Here is a 17,170-nt window from a genome sequence, read left to right as displayed (position 1 = left end):
GGTAGTCTATGGTGTAGTGTTAGTGTAACAGTAGTGGTAGTGTGTGTACTGTGGTGTTTAGTGTTAGCGTTTGTGCTAGTTCCAATAGGGGTGGTATGTAGCCTAGCGGTGAGAGCTTTGGGCCAGTAACCGGAAGGTCGCTGGTTTGAATACCCACTAATTTGGGTATTTACACGAATTTCCTCCAGGGGTGCCATGCTTATATGGCTCCAGGGGTGCCATGCTTATATGGCTCCAGGGGTGCCATGCTTATATGGCTCCAGGGGTGCCATGCTTATATGGCTCCAGGGGTGCCATGCTTATATACCCTGTAAACAACACATTTCACTGCACCTATCCAGTGTTTATCACAATACTTTTGGTGTACTATATTGTGTACTGTAGTGTTAGTTTGTGTTAGTGTTACAGTAGTGTTAGCGTTACATTTCTGTGCAGTGTGTACTGTAGTGTTACAGTACGGTGCAGGGTGTACTGTAGTGTTACAGTACTGTAGTGTTTGTTACAGTAGTGGTACAGTATGGTTGTGGTAGTGTTACAGTACTGTGCAATGCGTACTGTAGTGGTAGTGTTACAGTACACTGTAGTGGCGGTGTTACAGTAGTGGTAGTGTGGTGTTACAGTACTGTGTAGTGTGTACTGTATTGGTGGTGTTACAGTACACTGTAGTGGTGGTGTTACAGTACACTAGTGGTGGTGTCACAGTACAATGTAGTGGTGGTGTTACAGTACACTGTAGTGGTGGTGTTACAGAACTGTAGTGTTACAGTACTGTAGTGGTGGTGTTACAGTACTGTAGTGTTACAGTACACTGTAGTGGTGGTGTTACAATACTGTAGTGTTACAGTACACTGTAGTGGTGGTGTTACAGTACACTGTAGTGGTACAGTACACTGTAGTGGTGGTGTTAGTGCTGTAGTGTTACAGTACACTGTAGTGGTGGTGTTACAGTTCACTGTAGTGTTACAGTTCACTGTAGTGTTACAGTTCACTGTAGTGTTACAGTACACTGTAGTGTTACAGTACACTCTAGTGGTGGTGTTGCAGTGGTGGTGTTACACTACTGCAGTGGTGGTGTTACAGTACACTGTAGTGTTACAGTACTGTAGTGGTGGTGTTACAGTGCTGTAGTGTTACAGTACGCTGTAGTGGTGGTGTTACAGTACTGTAGTGTTACAGTACACTGTAGTGGTGGTGTTACAATACTGTGGTATTACAGTACACTGTAGTGTTACAGTACACTGTAGTGGTGGTGTTACAGTGCTGTAGTGTTACAGTACACTGTAGTGGTGGTGTTACAGTACTGTAGTGCTACAGTACACTGTAGTGGTGGTGTTACAGTACACTGTGGTGTTACAGTACACTGTAGAGGTGGTGTTACAGTACACTGTAGTGTTACAGTACACTGTAGTGTTACAGTACACTGGAGTGTTACAGTACACTGGAGTGTTACAGTACACTGGAGTGGTGGTGTTACAGTGCTGTAGTGTTACAGTACTGTAGTGGTGGTGTTAGTGCTGTAGTGTTACAGTACACTGTAGTGGTGGTGTTACAGTACACTGTAGTGATGGTGTTACAGTTCACTGTAGTGGTGGTGTTACAGTTCACTGTAGTGGTGGTGTTACAGTTCACTGTAGTGTTACAGTTCACTGTAGTGTTACAGTACACTGTAGTGTTACAGTACACTGTAGTGGTGGTGTTACAGTACTGTGGTGTTACAGTACACTGTAGAGGTGGTGTTACAGTACACTGTAGTGTTACAGTACACTGGAGTGTTACAGTACACTGGAGTGGTGGTGTTACAGTGCTGTAGTGTTACAGTACTGTAGTGGTGGTGTTAGTGCTGTAGTGTTACAGTACACTGTAGTGGTGGTGTTACAGTACACTGTAGTGATGGTGTTACAGTTCACTGTAGTGATGGTGTTACAGTTCACTGTAGTGATGGTGTTACAGTTCACTGTCGTGGTGGTGTTACAGTGCTGTAGTGTTACAGTACTGTAGTGGTGGTGTTAGTGCTGTAGTGTTACAGTACACTGTAGTGGTGGTGTTACAGTACACTGTAGTGATGGTGTTACAGTACACTGTAGTGATGGTGTTACAGTTCACTGTAGTGATGGTGTTACAGTTCACTGTAGTGATGGTGTTACAGTTCACTGTCGTGGTGGTGTTACAGTTCACTGTCGTGGTGGTGTTACAGTTCACTGTCGTGGTGGTGTTACAGTTCACTGTAGTGGTGGTGGTGTTACAGTTCACTGTAGTGTTACAGTACACTGTAGTGTTACAGTACACTGTAGTGTTACAGTACACTGTAGTGGTGGTGTTATAGTACACTGTAGTGTTACAGTACTGTAGTGGTGGTGTTATAGTACACTGTAGTGTTACAGTACACTAGTGGTGGTGTTACAGTGCTGTAGTGTTACAGTACACTGTAGTGGTGGTGTTACAGTGGTGTTACGTTAGTGTAGCGTTACGGTAGTGTAGTGTTACCGTAGTGTTACGGTAGTGTATAGTTACGGTGGTGTTACAGTGCTGTAGTGGTGGTGTTACAGTGCTGTAATGGTGGTGTTACAGTGCTGTAATGGTGGTGTTACAGTGCTGTAGTGGTGGTGTGGTGTTACAGTAGTGTTACAGTAGCGTTACGGTAGTGGTAGCGTTACGGTAGCGGTAGCGTTACGGTAGCGGTAGCGTTACGGTAGCGGTAGAGGTGGTGTTACAGTACACTGTAGTGTTACAGTACACTGTAGTGTTACAGTACACTGGAGTGGTGGTGTTACAGTACTGTAGTGGTGGTGTTAGTGCTGTAGTGTTACAGTACACTGTAGTGGTGGTGTTACAGTACACTGTAGTGATGGTGTTACAGTTCACTGTAGTGATGGTGTTACAGTTCACTGTAGTGATGGTGTTACAGTTCACTGTAGTGATGGTGTTACAGTTCACTGTCGTGGTGGTGTTACAGTTCACTGTCGTGGTGGTGTTACAGTTCACTGTCGTGGTGGTGTTACAGTTCACTGTCGTGGTGGTGTTACAGTTCACTGTCGTGGTGGTGTTACAGTTCACTGTAGTGGTGGTGTTACAGTTCACTGTAGTGTTACAGTTCACTGTAGTGTTACAGTTCACTGTAGTGTTACAGTACACTGTAGTGTTACAGTACACTGTAGTGGTGGTGTTATAGTACACTGTAGTGTTACAGTACTGTAGTGGTGGTGTTATAGTACACTGTAGTGTTACAGTACACTAGTGGTGGTGTTACAGTGCTGTAGTGTTACAGTACACTGTAGTGGTGGTGTTACAGTACACTGTAGTAGTGGTGTTACGTTAGTGTAGCGTTACGGTAGTGTAGTGTTACCGTAGTGTTACGGTAGTGTATAGTTACGGTGGTGTTACAGTGCTGTAGTGGTGGTGTTACAGTGCTGTAATGGTGGTGTTACAGTGCTGTAGTGGTGGTGTGGTGTTACAGTAGTGTTACAGTAGCGTTACGGTAGTGGTAGCGTTACGGTAGTGGTAGCGTTACGGTAGCGGTAGCGTTACGGTAGCGGTAGCGTTACGGTAGCGGTAGAGGTGGTGTTACAGTACACTGTAGTGTTACAGTACACTGTAGTGTTACAGTACACTGGAGTGTTACAGTACACTGGAGTGGTGGTGTTACAGTGCTGTAGTGTTACAGTACTGTAGTGGTGGTGTTAGTGCTGTAGTGTTACAGTACACTGTAGTGGTGGTGTTACAGTACACTGTAGTGATGGTGTTACAGTTCACTGTAGTGATGGTGTTACAGTTCACTGTAGTGATGGTGTTACAGTTCACTGTAGTGATGGTGTTAAAGTTCACTGTAGTGATGGTGTTACAGTTCACTGTCGTGGTGGTGTTACAGTTCACTGTCGTGGTGGTGTTACATTTCACTGTAGTGGTGGTGTTACAGTTCACTGTAGTGTTACAGTTCACTGTAGTGTTACAGTTCACTGTAGTGTTACAGTTCACTGTAGTGTTACAGTACACTGTAGTGTTACAGTACACTGTAGTGTTACAGTACACTGTAGTGGTGGTGTTATAGTACACTGTAGTGTTACAGTACTGTAGTGGTGGTGTTATAGTACACTGTAGTGTTACAGTACACTAGTGGTGGTGTTACAGTGCTGTAGTGTTACAGTACACTGTAGTGGTGGTGTTACAATACACTGTAGTGGTGGTGTTACAGTAGTGTTACGTTAGTGTAGCGTTACGGTAGTGTAGTGTTACCGTAGTGTTACGGTAGTGTATAGTTACGGTGGTGTTACAGTGCTGTAGTGGTGGTGTTACAGTGCTGTAATGGTGGTGTTACAGTGCTGTAGTGGTGGTGTGGTGTTACAGTAGTGTTACAGTAGCGTTACGGTAGTGGTAGCGTTACGGTAGTGGTAGCGTTACGGTAGCGGTAGCGTTACGGTAGCGGTAGCGTTACGGTAGCGGTAGCGTTACGGTAGCGGTAGCGTTACGGTAGCGTTACGGTAGCGGTAGCGTTACGGTAGCGTTACGGTAGCGGTAGCGTTACGGTAGCGGTAGGGTTACGGTAGGGTTACGGTAGCGGTAGGGTTACGGTAGCGGTAGGGTTACGGTAGCGGTAGGGTTACGGTAGCGGTAGGGTTACGGTAGCGGTAGGGTTACGGTAGCGGTAGGGTTACGGTAGCGGTAGGGTTACGGTAGCGGTAGGGTTGCGGTAGCGTTACGGTAGCGGTAGCGTTACGGTAGCGGTAGCGTTACGGTAGCGGTAGGGTTACGGTAGCGGTAGCGTTACGGTAGCGGTAGCGTTACGGTAGCGGTAGCGTTACGGTAGCGGTAGCGTTACGGTAGCGGTAGCGTTACGGTAGCGGTAGCGTTACGGTAGCGGTAGCGTTACGGTACTGGTAGAGTTACGGTAGTGGTAGAGTTACGGTAGTGGAAGCTGAACGGTAGTGGAAGCTGAACGGTAGTGGAAGCTGAACGGTAGTGGAAGCTGAACGGTAGTGGAAGCTGAACGGTAGTGGAAGCTGAACGGTAGTGGAAGCTGAACGGTAGTGGAAGCTGAACGGTAGTGGTAGCTGAACGGTAGTGGTAGCTGAACGGTAGTGGTAGCTGAACGGTAGTGGAAGCTGAACGGTAGTGGTAGCTGAACGGTAGTGGTAGCTGAACGGTAGTGGTAGCTGAACGGTAGTGGAAGCTGAACGGTAGTGGAAGCTGAACGGTAGTGGAAGCTGAACGGTAGTGGTAGCTGAACGGTAGTGGTAGCTGAACGGTAGTGGTAGCTGAACGGTAGTGGTAGCTGAACGGTAGTGGTAGCTGAACGGTAGTGGTAGCTGAACGGTAGCGTTGCGGTAGCGGTAGCGTTACGGTAGCGGTAGCGTTAGTGTTACAATAGTAAGAGTTAGCGTTACAGTAGTGTAGGGCGTGGTGTAAGTGTGTAGTGTTCATATTATACCTGTGGCTGCTTGCTACCTGAGAGTCACATTAAGACAGCTGTGGCTTCCACTCTGCCACTCTGTGTGTTGTGCAGCATCCTTGGGTTCTTTAGTCTTGATGTGCACAGCTGGACCCCGGAGTTGGAGCCCCTGATTATAAATTCACAGCAGTAAATCCTCTGATGAAATCTCCCATTGGAGGATGCGTCTTTGGCGAGAAGGAGGCGCTGTGGCAGGATTCTTAATGTGGGACTTGGTGCTGGGAAAACAGCGAGCCGCCATGTGATACACGTGTTTTAATCCTCATTTAGCCAGCGGCAAACCCCCTTCTTTATGAATCTGTACCCCTGAATACCTGGAACCGATGTGTATCTGTGAACTGCCATCAACATGCCTCCACCTGTTCTTCTAGTTTTCAGTTTTATGAGCTCTTTATGATTCCTCTCTTCAGCCATGGCAGGTAATAGATCCAAATGATGACCCTCGTCCCCCCCACCTAATGCCCACTGAAGTCGTAGAAGAGAGTAAGAGACCGAGGGAATGAAAGTGACCATTGCAGAGTGCTGTGCGGATGAGGCTTGTTTGAGCCTTTACGAGCCTCACTGCCAGGAGCAGCATTCTGTGTAATAACAGCCTCTCTGTGATTCTCCATTGCAGTTACACTTTCCCTCTGCACTTAAACCACAGAGGAGGAGAGACACGATGTACCCCTATACGCCATGAATCAAACTTGTGGGGCAGTGGAGAAAATAATACATTTGTCACAGTCAAAGCAAATCAAAACAATGCTTTCTTTTCTCCTCCTCATACTGTACTACTGGATCGTGACTCTTGACCATATGCATTTCAATAGAAGACGGATATGACGGTACACTATACATTATCCCTTGCAATCGGAGCCAATGGAAGCCCCAAGCTGAGTTCACAGGCAGCACATATCGCTCTGTGATATATTTTTATTATTTGTTTAAATTGTTTTTTTTTATTTACCCCTTTTTCTACCCAATTTCGTGGTATCCAATTGGTAGTTTTACAGTCTTGTCCCATTGCTGCAAGTCCCGTACGGACTCGGGAGAGGCGACGGTCGAGAGCCTTGCATCCTCCAAAACACAACCCACCCAAGCCGCACTGCTTCTTGACACAACGCCCTCTTAACCTGGAAGCCAGCCGCACCAATGTGTCGGAGGAAACACCGTACACCTAGCGACCATGTCAGCGTGCATCCGCCCTGCCAGCCATTCACTAGTGCGCGATGGGACACGGGCATCCCTGCCGGCCTAACCCAGGCGGCGCTCGGCTAATTGTGCGCCGGGACATGGGTCTCCCAGTCGCTGCCAGCTGCAACAGAGCCTGGACTCGAACCAGGATCTCTAGTGGCACTGCGATGCAGTGCCTTAGACCACTGTGCCACTCGGGAGGCCACGCTCTGTGATTTCGGACGTATCTGAGGCAATCTCAAGTTGTTTCGCACAGTATTCAGGCCATGCAAAGTTGAGGCCCAGTCCGTTCGGCTGATAGAACACACGCAGATGTCTCCACTACCGCCAGATAGCTCCACACACAGTCAAGTGTTTGGGGTTGCCTGTGTAAATGTTTAATTTACCCGAGTCGGCAGCCAGGGATATCTTGGGATCCTTCCACGCGGACCTGCGAGGATATCATTATGAATGGATCATAAATCATTTTTGGGAGGCGGAACACAGAGAAGCTTTTCTCTTCCAGTTGGCCCAGATGAGTACTCCGCAGGCCCAAATGTCTCCCCCCTCTCTGTCCCCTCATCCCCCCTTTATTCTCCACTCTGCGTTTTGCCTTGTTTAATGAATGCCAATTAACCGGCCAAATTAGCAGAGTTCAGAGATGAATTTAAAACCTGCCGGTCCCTCCATTAGAAAACGTCCAATTGGTAAAAGTTTATACTGCCCCCCCCCCCCCCCCGTACCTAGTGGGTCTTGCTACCTTTAATATTAATACCCATGATGCTGTAACTAGTAGGCCATTATACCTTAATGATAATAAAAATGATGCTGTACCTAGTGGGTGATGCTGTACCTAGTGGGTACATTACCTTAATGGTAATAACCATGATGTTGTGCCTTTCAACAGCCACAGACTATACTGTACCAGACAATAGCCTATATAATTAAAGAGACAAGATTTTAAATCCCTTCACCAAATGTTAGATCATATAGTAGACATGATAAATCAACCTCATCTATGGCGGCACCCCAAATTTCCTTCACAGTGCATTACTTTTGACAAGAGCCGAAAGTAGTGCATTATATGGAGAATAGGATCCCATTTGGGATGCAAACTATCTCTGTTATATTCTGGGATATACATTAGTAATGGGGGAAATAGACAGCTACATTTCAAGATATTCTTTTTGAAGATGTATTGTATCGTTTCACAATATCAATATTTTTGTGTTAGTTGGCTTTACCTGCCCCAAAACTCATAGCTTGTTCTCCGTCTAATTTTTAAATAGGGAGCCAATTTGTTTTCAGCACTTTCATTTCCATGACTGATCAAAACATGTTTTCTCGTGGCTCTCCCTTGTGTCTCTGTAGCAGACATATGGTGAGCAATATGTCTGGAAAATCGCATCGCAATAAAATCAGTATCGAATCGCAATGCAATCGTGAGAATCGCAGTACATATCGCATCGACACCTAAGGACGGTGATATCGTATCTGGCAGTTCCCAGTTTTCCTGTACATCCAAAACCACCACCCTTCAGCAAAAGAAGCTCAGTCAACTCGCTGTGTACAGAAAGACATCAAACAAAAGAAAAACACACAATTCTCCCACTAGAGTGCAGCCTTGTTCCACAGCAGCACCAGTCAGCCACATCACTTTAGCCATGTGTTTTTCTGTGTCATTCTGTTCATACCTTTGTCTGAGAGTGCTCCAAATAAACATCCTCCCATCCTCCTACTATCCTCATCATATCATTCCCCTGCTTTTAGTGCTCTTCTTTTCATCCCTCACTCCCTCCATCCCCTCATCTCTTTGACAAGAAAGGGCCTTTTTGTGATGCAGAGGAAAACGTAGCATGTATGCTGAAGATAATAGCTAATGAGACATTGGCTACTGTCCATCCAGGCGCTGTGGCATGACAGTGTTGGATGGTAATCATCCTTACCCATCCACTGTACAGGCAGTATGATATCTGTTTAATAACATAGGGTAATGCATCATGGCCTAACTATTCTGTTTCCAAGGGTAGTTATCACTGTCGCTAGCTGTGGGCTCGTCTACATTACCTCCTGTTGCTATGCCTGTCTGTCATATTGCCTATAGAGAGGGGGGGGGGGGGGGGGACTGTGTACCCCACCTGTAGTACACAACCCTGTAGAGGGGGGACTGTGTACCCAAACTGTAGGACAGAACCCTATAGAGAGGGGGTGGGGGAGTGTACCCCAACTGTAGTACAGAACCCTATAGAGAGGGGGGGGGGAGTGTACCCCAACTGTAGTACAGAACCCTATAGAGAGGGAGGAACTGTGTACCCTCAACTGTAGTACAGAACCCTATAGAGAGGGAGGAACTGTGTACCCTCAACTGTAGTACAGAACCCTATAGAGGGAGGAACTGTGTACCCTCAACTGTAGTACACAACCCTATATAGAGGGAGGAACTGTGTACCCTCAACTGTAGTACACAACCCTTCAACTGTAGTACACAACCCTATAGAGAGGGAGGAACTGTGTACCCTCAACTGTAGTACACAACCCTATAGAGAGGGAGGAACTGTGTACCCTCAACTGTAGTACACAACCCTATAGAGAGGGAGGAACTGTGTACCCTCAACTGTAGTACACAACCCTTCAACTGTAGTACACAACCCTATAGAGAGGGAGGAACTGTGTACCCTCAACTGTAGTACAGAACCCTATAGAGAGGGAGGAACTGTGTACCCTCAACTGTAGTACACAACCCTATAGAGAGGGAGGAACTGTGTACCCTCAACTGTAGTACACAACCCTATAGAGAGGGAGGAACTGTGTACCCTCAACTGTAGTACACAACCCTATAGAGAGGGAGGAACTGTGTACCCTCAACTGTAGTACACAACCCTATAGAGAGGGAGGAACTGTGTACCCTCAACTGTAGTACAGAACCCTATAGAGAGGGAGGAACTGTGTACCCTCAACTGTAGTACAGAACCCTATAGAGAGGGAGGAACTGTGTACCCTCAACTGTAGTACAGAACCCTATAGAGGGAGGAACTATGTACCCTCAACTGTAGTACACAACCCTATATAGAGGGAGGAACTGTGTACCCTCAACTGTAGTACACAACCCTTCAACTGTAGTACACAACCCTATAGAGAGGGAGGAACTGTGTACCCTCAACTGTAGTACACAACCCTATAGAGAGGGAGGAGCTGTGTACCCTCAACTGTAGTACACAACCCTATAGAGAGGGAGGAACTGTGTACCCTCAACTGTAGTACACAACCCTTCAACTGTAGTACACAACCCTATAGAGAGGGAGGAACTGTGTACCCTCAACTGTAGTACAGAACCCTATAGAGAGGGAGGAACTGTGTACCCTCAACTGTAGTACACAACCCTATAGAGAGGGAGGAACTGTGTACCCTCAACTGTAGTACAGAACCCTATAGAGTGGGAGGAACTGTGTACCCTCAACTGTAGTACACAACCCTATAGAGAGGGAGGAACTGTGTACCCTCAACTGTAGTACAGAACCCTATAGAGAGGGAGGAACTGTGTACCCTCAACTGTAGTACAGAACCCTATAGAGAGGGAGGAGCTGTGTACCCTCAACTGTAGTACAGAACCCTATAGAGAGGGAGGAACTGTGTACCCTCAACTGTAGTACAGAACCCTATAGAGAGGGAGGAACTGTGTACCCTCAACTGTAGTACAGAACCCTATAGAGAGGGAGGAACTGTGTACCCTCAACTGTAGTACACAACCCTATAGAGAGGGAGGAACTGTGTACCCTCAACTGTAGTACAGAACCCTATAGAGTGGGAGGAACTGTGTACCCTCAACTGTAGTACACAACCCTATAGAGAGGGAGGAACTGTGTACCCTCAACTGTAGTACAGAACCCTATAGAGAGGGAGGAACTGTGTACCCTCAACTGTAGTACAGAACCCTATAGAGAGGGAGGAGCTGTGTACCCTCAACTGTAGTACAGAACCCTATAGAGAGGGAGGAACTGTGTACCCTCAACTGTAGTACAGAACCCTATAGAGAGGGAGGAACTGTGTACCCTCAACTGTAGTACATAACCCTATAGAGGGGGAGGAGCTATGTACCCTCAACTGTAGTACACAACCCTATAGAGAGGGAGGAACTGTGTACCCTCAACTGTAGTATAGCAGCTGGGCATAAAGTACTATGACGTCCTCTTTATTTAAGTGATAATGCCGAGAAGCCGGTGTTTGTTAGGCCCGATGCATCCTCCAAACACCTGCTATGAGGGCATTATCACTTTTGTTCAAAGGGTTACCAACATATTATAATAATGATTGACATATCTTCATTAAAAATGTTATTTTGATTAATTTATTTGTACTATTTCATCCTTCCACAAGTTGTAGTCCTGACACAAATCTAGGGTTGCTACCCAATCCGGCTGGTTGTTCTATCGGTTCGTTTGCCAGAGACGCGACCCAGTCATTCAGTCTTCTTGTTCTGTAGCTATGGACACGACCCAGTAGTTCGTTCTAAATGTTCCATTGCCATACTGACTGGCAACTTTCTTATCCCTTGCTTTCTAGTTAGCCAACTACTGCTAACTTACAGTCCCATCAAATCGGGAAGCCAGAATAACAACAAAGTAGCTGCATTTGCATTTGTTTAAGCTGTTTTCTAGTGATGTTTATTTACAATTTCACCTGGCATAAATGTTCTCTCTCATCAGGACACTGCTGTTTGAGAGCCAGCCAAGAGAGGAGGGGACTGTGTACCCTCAACTGTAGGACAGAACCCTATAGAGAGGGGGGACGACTGTGTACCCTCAACTGTAGTACAGAACCCTATAGAGAGGGGGGACGACTGTGTACCCTCAACTGTAGGACAGAACCCTATAGAGAGGGGGGACGACTGTACCCTCAACTGTAGGACAGAACCCTATAGAGAGGGGGGACGACTGTGTACCCTCAACTGTAGGACAGAACCCTATAGAGAGGGGGGACGACTGTGTACCCTCAACTGTAGGACAGAACCCTATAGAGAGGGGGGACGACTGTGTAACCTCAACTGTAGGACAGAACCCTATAGAGAGGGGGGACGACTGTGTACCCTCAACTGTAGTACACAACCCTATAGAGAGGGAGGAACTGTGTACCCTCAACTGTAGTACAGAACCCTATAGAGAGGGAGGAACTGTGTACCATCAACTGTAGTACAGAACCCTATAGAGAGGGAGGAGCTGTGTACCCTCAACTGTAGTACACAACCCTATAGAGAGGGAGGAACTGTGTACCCTCAACTGTAGTACAGAACCCTATAGAGGGAGGAACTGTGTACCCTCAACTGTAGTACAGAACCCTATAGAGAGGGAGGAGCTATGTACCCTCAACTGTAGTACATAACCCTTCAACTGTAGTACAGAACACTTCAAACTGAAGCTGGATAGACTGCAAACCTTTTACCTATTTTCTACTTATGTCTTTGTATATCCATAAAAATGATGCTGATTCATGATGTCGACTGGCTGAGAAAAGCTGCCTGCCTGTCTGTCTCTCATCCCGACTCCGGACACGTTCATTACTATGTGACAGCTGGAGATTGAATTTGAATATTGAAACAAAGTTGCAAATATCAGAGAGACCAGACCGCAAGGTTTATACATATCTCCACTGTTGAAAACTAAATGTTAGTTTAAAAGTAATGTGAGATAATGTCTTGTTGCTTTTTAGAGACTAAAAGACATGAGGTAATGTCTAGATGCTTTTTATAGTGGAGATGACGTTTATAAATTGCCTGCCTGGGCTGATGAGACAGTGGATTGCGCAGTCAGATGGAACAGAGTAAATGGGCATTTTAACATCATAGATTTAGCCGATGGCAACTTGTTGAGTAGATACTGGCTGGAATGCGGTTTTAACCAATCAGCATTTAGATCAGACCCCCCCCCGTTCTTTAAACCCTGGATGGTACAAGTCCTGAATGCTGATTTGCTGACAGCAGTGGTATGTCAGACCATGTATGACAAAACATGTATTTTTATTGTTCTATTTACTTGGGTTACCAGTTTATAACAGCAATAAGGCACCTCAGGGGTTTGTGGTATATGGCCAATATACCACGGCTCAGGCCTGTATACATTGCGTCATGCATAAGAACAGCCTTGGTATATTGGCCATATACCACAAACCCCCTCGTGCCTAATTGCTTAAGGACTGAATCTTTAAGAGCAACAAACAGTGGGAGAATCATTGACTGTTTCCATTTGAGTGAAGAGTGTTGACATCCTTTAAAGCAGCAATCAGCAGTTAAAACAATAACAAAACCCATTCTCCCTGTTTCGGTGAAAAGCTCTGGAATTGTAACTACTCTCATTTGGATGCAAGGACTGACCATCTATGATATCACAATTTATAGTTATATAATTTAAAAATATATATTTTTTAAAACTTTTTACCCCTTTTCTCCCCAATTTCGTGATAACCAATTGGTAGTCTTGTCTCATCGCTGCAACTCCCGTACGGACTCGGGAGAGGCGCAGGTCGAGAGCCATGTGTCCTCCGAAACATGATGCTGCCAAGCCGCACTGCTTCTTGACACACTGCTCGCTTAACCCGAAAGCCAACGTGTTGGAGGAAACACCGTACCACTGGCGAACGTGTCAGCGTGCATGTGCCCAGCCCACCACAGTAGTCGCTAGAACGCAATGGGACAAGAGCATCCCGGCCAGCCAAGCCCTCCCCGAACCCGGACAATGCTGAGCCAGTTGTACGTTGCCATGTTGTCATGGGTCTCCCGGTACCGGCCGGTCTGCGACACAGCCCGGGATCGAACCAGGATCTGTGGTGACGCCTCAAGCACTGCAGTGCCTTAGACCGCTGCGCCACTCAGGAGGCCCACAATTATAGTTTTAACCATGTTTTTAGGATATATATATTGTTTGTTTAAATTTGTTTACAAACATTGGAGTTAAACAAGCTTAGATTTTGGGTTCTGATTCTGTAGGACAGTTCAACTAAGAACATCTTCAGTCAATGTAGTTGGAGTCTTAATGTATTTTAAATAACCTTAACTTCCCATTATGTGTCGTATTCATCTGTCCTCACTCTCTGTGTTTGTTTCCACAGGAGGACATGAACCTGAATGAGGAGCGTAAAGCCCCCCTGCGTGGGAAGGACCTGAGCACCAAGAGGGAGATGGTTGTACAGTACATCTCTGCCACCTCCAAATCTGTAAGTCCTTGTTGTAAACCAATGGGCTTTCTGCATTATATCTGTATTGTAACCGTTCTAACCTACTCTCACCCAGTGTGGTAGTAGTTAGTGGGCATGAAAAATAACATACTCTATTCTACCAACACGCTACAGAATTATGAAATTAACCTGCTCTGCTTCCTTTCTGTCGCTCTCTCTACCTGCCCATCACTCTCTCACTCCGTCTCTCTACCTGCCCATCACTCTCTCACTCCGTCTCTCTACCTGCCCATCACTCTCTCACTCCGTCTCTCTACCTGCCCATCACTCTCACTCCGTCTCTCTCTCTACCTGCCCATCACTTTCACTCCGTCTCTCTCTCTACCTGCCCGTCTCTCTCTCTACCTGCCCATCACTCTCACTCCGTCTCTCTCTCTCTCTCTCTCTCTCTCTACCTGCCCGTCACTCTACCTGCCCGTCTCTCTCTCTACCTGCCCATCACTCTCACTCCGTCTCTCTCTCTCTCTCTACCTGCCCGTCTCTCTCTCTTCCTGCCCATCACTCTCACTCCGTCTCTCTCTCTCTCTCTCTACCTGCCCGTCTCTTTCTCTACCTGCCCATCACTCTCACTCCATCTCTCTCTCTACCTGCCCATCACTCTCACTCCGTCTCTCTCTCTACCTGCCCATCACTCTCTCACTCTGTCTCTCTCTCTACCTGCCCATCACTCTCACTCTGTCTCTCTCTCTACCTGCCCATCACTCTCACTCTGTCTCTCTCTCTACCTGCCCATCACTCTCACTCTGTCTCTCTCTCTACCTGCCCATCACTCTCACTCCGTCTCTCTCTCTACCTGCCCGTCTCACTCTACCTGCCCATCACTCTCACTCTGTCTCTCTCTACCTGCCCATCACTCTCACTCTGTCTCTCTCTCTACCTGCCCATCACTCTCACTCTGTCTCTCTCTCTACCTGCCCATCACTCTCTATACCTGCCCATCACTCTCTCTACCTGCCCATCATTCTCACTCCATCTCTCTCTCTACCTGCCCGTCTCTCTCTCTACCTGCCCATCACTCTCACTCCGTCTCTCTCTCTACCTGCCCGTCTCACTCTACCTGCCCATCACTCTCACTCTGTCTCTCTCTCTCTCTACCTGCCCATCACTCTCTATACCTGCCCATCACTCTCTCTACCTGCCCATCATTCTCACTCCATCTCTCTCTCTACCTGCCCGTCTCTCTCTCTACCTGCCCATCACGCTCACTCCGTCTCTCTCTCTACCTGCCCATCTCACTCTACCTGCCCATCACTCTCACTCTGTCTCTCTCTCTCTCTACCTGCCCATCACTCTCTATACCTGCCCATCACTCTCACTCCGTCTCTCTCTCTACCTGCCCATCACTCTCTATACCTGCCCATCACTCTCACTCCGTCTCTCTCTCTCTCTACCTGCCCGTCACTCTAACTCAGTCTCTCTCTACCTGCCCGTCTCTTTCTCTACCTGCCCATCAATCTCACTCCGTCTCTCTCTCTCTATACCTGCCCATCACTCTCACTCCGTCTCTCTCTCTACCTGCCCGTCACTCTAACTCCGTCTCTCTCTCTACCTGCCCGTCTCTCTCTCTACCTGCCCCTCACTCTAACTCCGTCTCTCTCTCTACCTGCCAATCACTCTCACGCCGTCTCTCTCTACCTGCCCATCACTCTTACTCCGTCTCTCTCTACCTGCCCGTCTCTCTCTCTACCTGCCCGTCACTCTAACTCCATCTCTCTCTCTCTACCTGCCGTCTCTCTCTCTACCTGCCCGTCACTCTAACTCCGTCTCTCTCTCTACCTGCCCGTCTCTCTCTCTACCTGCCCATCACTCTCACGCCGTCTCTCTCTACCTGCCCATCACTCTCACTCCGTCTCTCTCTCTACTTGCCCGTCTCTCTCTCTACCTGCCCGTCTCTCTCTACCTGCCTGTCACTCTAACTCTCTCTCTCTACATGCCCGTCTCTCTCTCTACCTGCCCGTCTCTCTCTCTCTACCTGCCCGTCTCTCTCTCTCTACCTGCCCGTCTCTCTCTCTCTACCTGCCCGTCTCTCTCTCTACCTGCCCGTCTCTCTCTAGCTGCCCGTCTCTCTCTCTACCTGCCCGTCTCTCTCTCTCTACCTGCCCGTCTCTCTCTCTCTACCTGCCCGTCTCTCTCTCTCTACCTGCCCGTCTCTCTCTCTCTACCTGCCCGTCTCTCTCTCTCTACCTGCCCGTCTCTCTCTCTCTCTCCTGCCGGTCTCTCTCTCTCTCTCTACCTGCCCGTCTCTCTCTCTCTCTCTACCTGCCCGTCTCTCTCTCTCTCTCTACCTGCCCGTCTCTCTCTCTCTCTCTACCTGCCCGTCTCTCTCTCTCTCTCCCTGCCCGTCTCTCTCTCTCTCTCTACCTGCCCGTCTCTCTCTCTCTCTACCTGCCCGTCTCTCTCTCTCTCCCTGCCCGTCTCTCTCTCTCTACCTGCCCGTCTCTCTCTCTCTACCTACCCATCACTCTCACGCCGTCTCTCTCTACCTGCCCGTCTCTCTCTCTACCTGCCCGTCACTCTAACTCTCTCTCTCTCTACCTGCCCGTCTCTCTCTCTACCTGCCCGTCACTCTCACTCCGTCTCTCTCTACCTGCCCGTCACTCTAACTCTCTCTCTCTCTCTACATGCCCGTCTCTCTCTCTACCTGCCCGTCTCTCTCTCTCTACCTGCCCGTCTCTCTCTCTCTACCTGCCCGTCTCTCTCTCTCTCTCTACCTGCCCGTCTCTCTCTCTCTCTACCTGCCCGTCTCTCTCTCTCTCTCTACCTGCCCGTCTCTCTCTCTCTACATGCCCGTCTCTCTCTCTCTCTACCTGCCCGTCTCTCTCTCTCTCTCTACCTGCCCGTCTCTCTCTCTCTCTCTACCTGCCCGTCTCTCTCTCTCTACCTGCCCGTCTCTCTCTCTCTACCTGCCCGTCTCTCTCTCTCTACCTGCCCGTCTCTCTCCTTGCTCAAGCTCCCAATCTCTGATTGCCGCCTCCGTTTTTAACCTTTTTTTTCCCGCATGCTTTTCAAAGCACTTGATGTAGAGCAACCGTAACTCTGTGGCTTAATATTGGGTAGGGATCCAGTTTTCATTTGAATTTGGAACGCATCGCTGTCCCAAAGCGGCATAATCTTGAAACATGACACTTTCATCACTCAAAACCAATAAGAACAGTAAACCCAGTGCGTTTGAGGGTAATCCCAGGGTTTTAGGGTGAATTCTCCTATTCTCTTTATGAAGTTTAGGGCCCCGACTGAGGGTAGACTCCCGTCAACACAAAAGGAAAAGTGATTTCTTCTCCCGTCTAAATCACTCCGCTGGCTTTTGACATTATAATGTATTACCTCTCATTGTTATGGTAATTAACT

General features: G+C 47.7%; 1 protein-coding gene across 4 annotated transcripts in view; it reads left to right on the top strand.

Moving 5' to 3' along the window:
• LOC135526552 (protein diaphanous homolog 2-like) overlaps positions 1-17,170 on the top strand; it is a 728,420-nt gene that overhangs the window by 46,569 nt on the left and 664,681 nt on the right. For all 4 annotated transcript variants that reach the window (XM_064955040.1, XM_064955039.1, XM_064955037.1 and 1 more), the window contains exon 4: positions 13,697-13,801. In XM_064955040.1, coding sequence (XP_064811112.1) covers positions 13,697-13,801 — 105 coding nt within the window. The remainder of the gene's footprint in view (positions 1-13,696; positions 13,802-17,170) is intronic.

This window comes from Oncorhynchus masou, chromosome 32, assembly GCF_036934945.1.
Source record: "Oncorhynchus masou masou isolate Uvic2021 chromosome 32, UVic_Omas_1.1, whole genome shotgun sequence".
Lineage (NCBI taxonomy): Eukaryota > Metazoa > Chordata > Actinopteri > Salmoniformes > Salmonidae > Oncorhynchus > Oncorhynchus masou.
The sequence above is the reverse complement of the archived record's forward strand: the minus strand, read 5'-3'. Positions and strand labels throughout refer to the sequence as shown.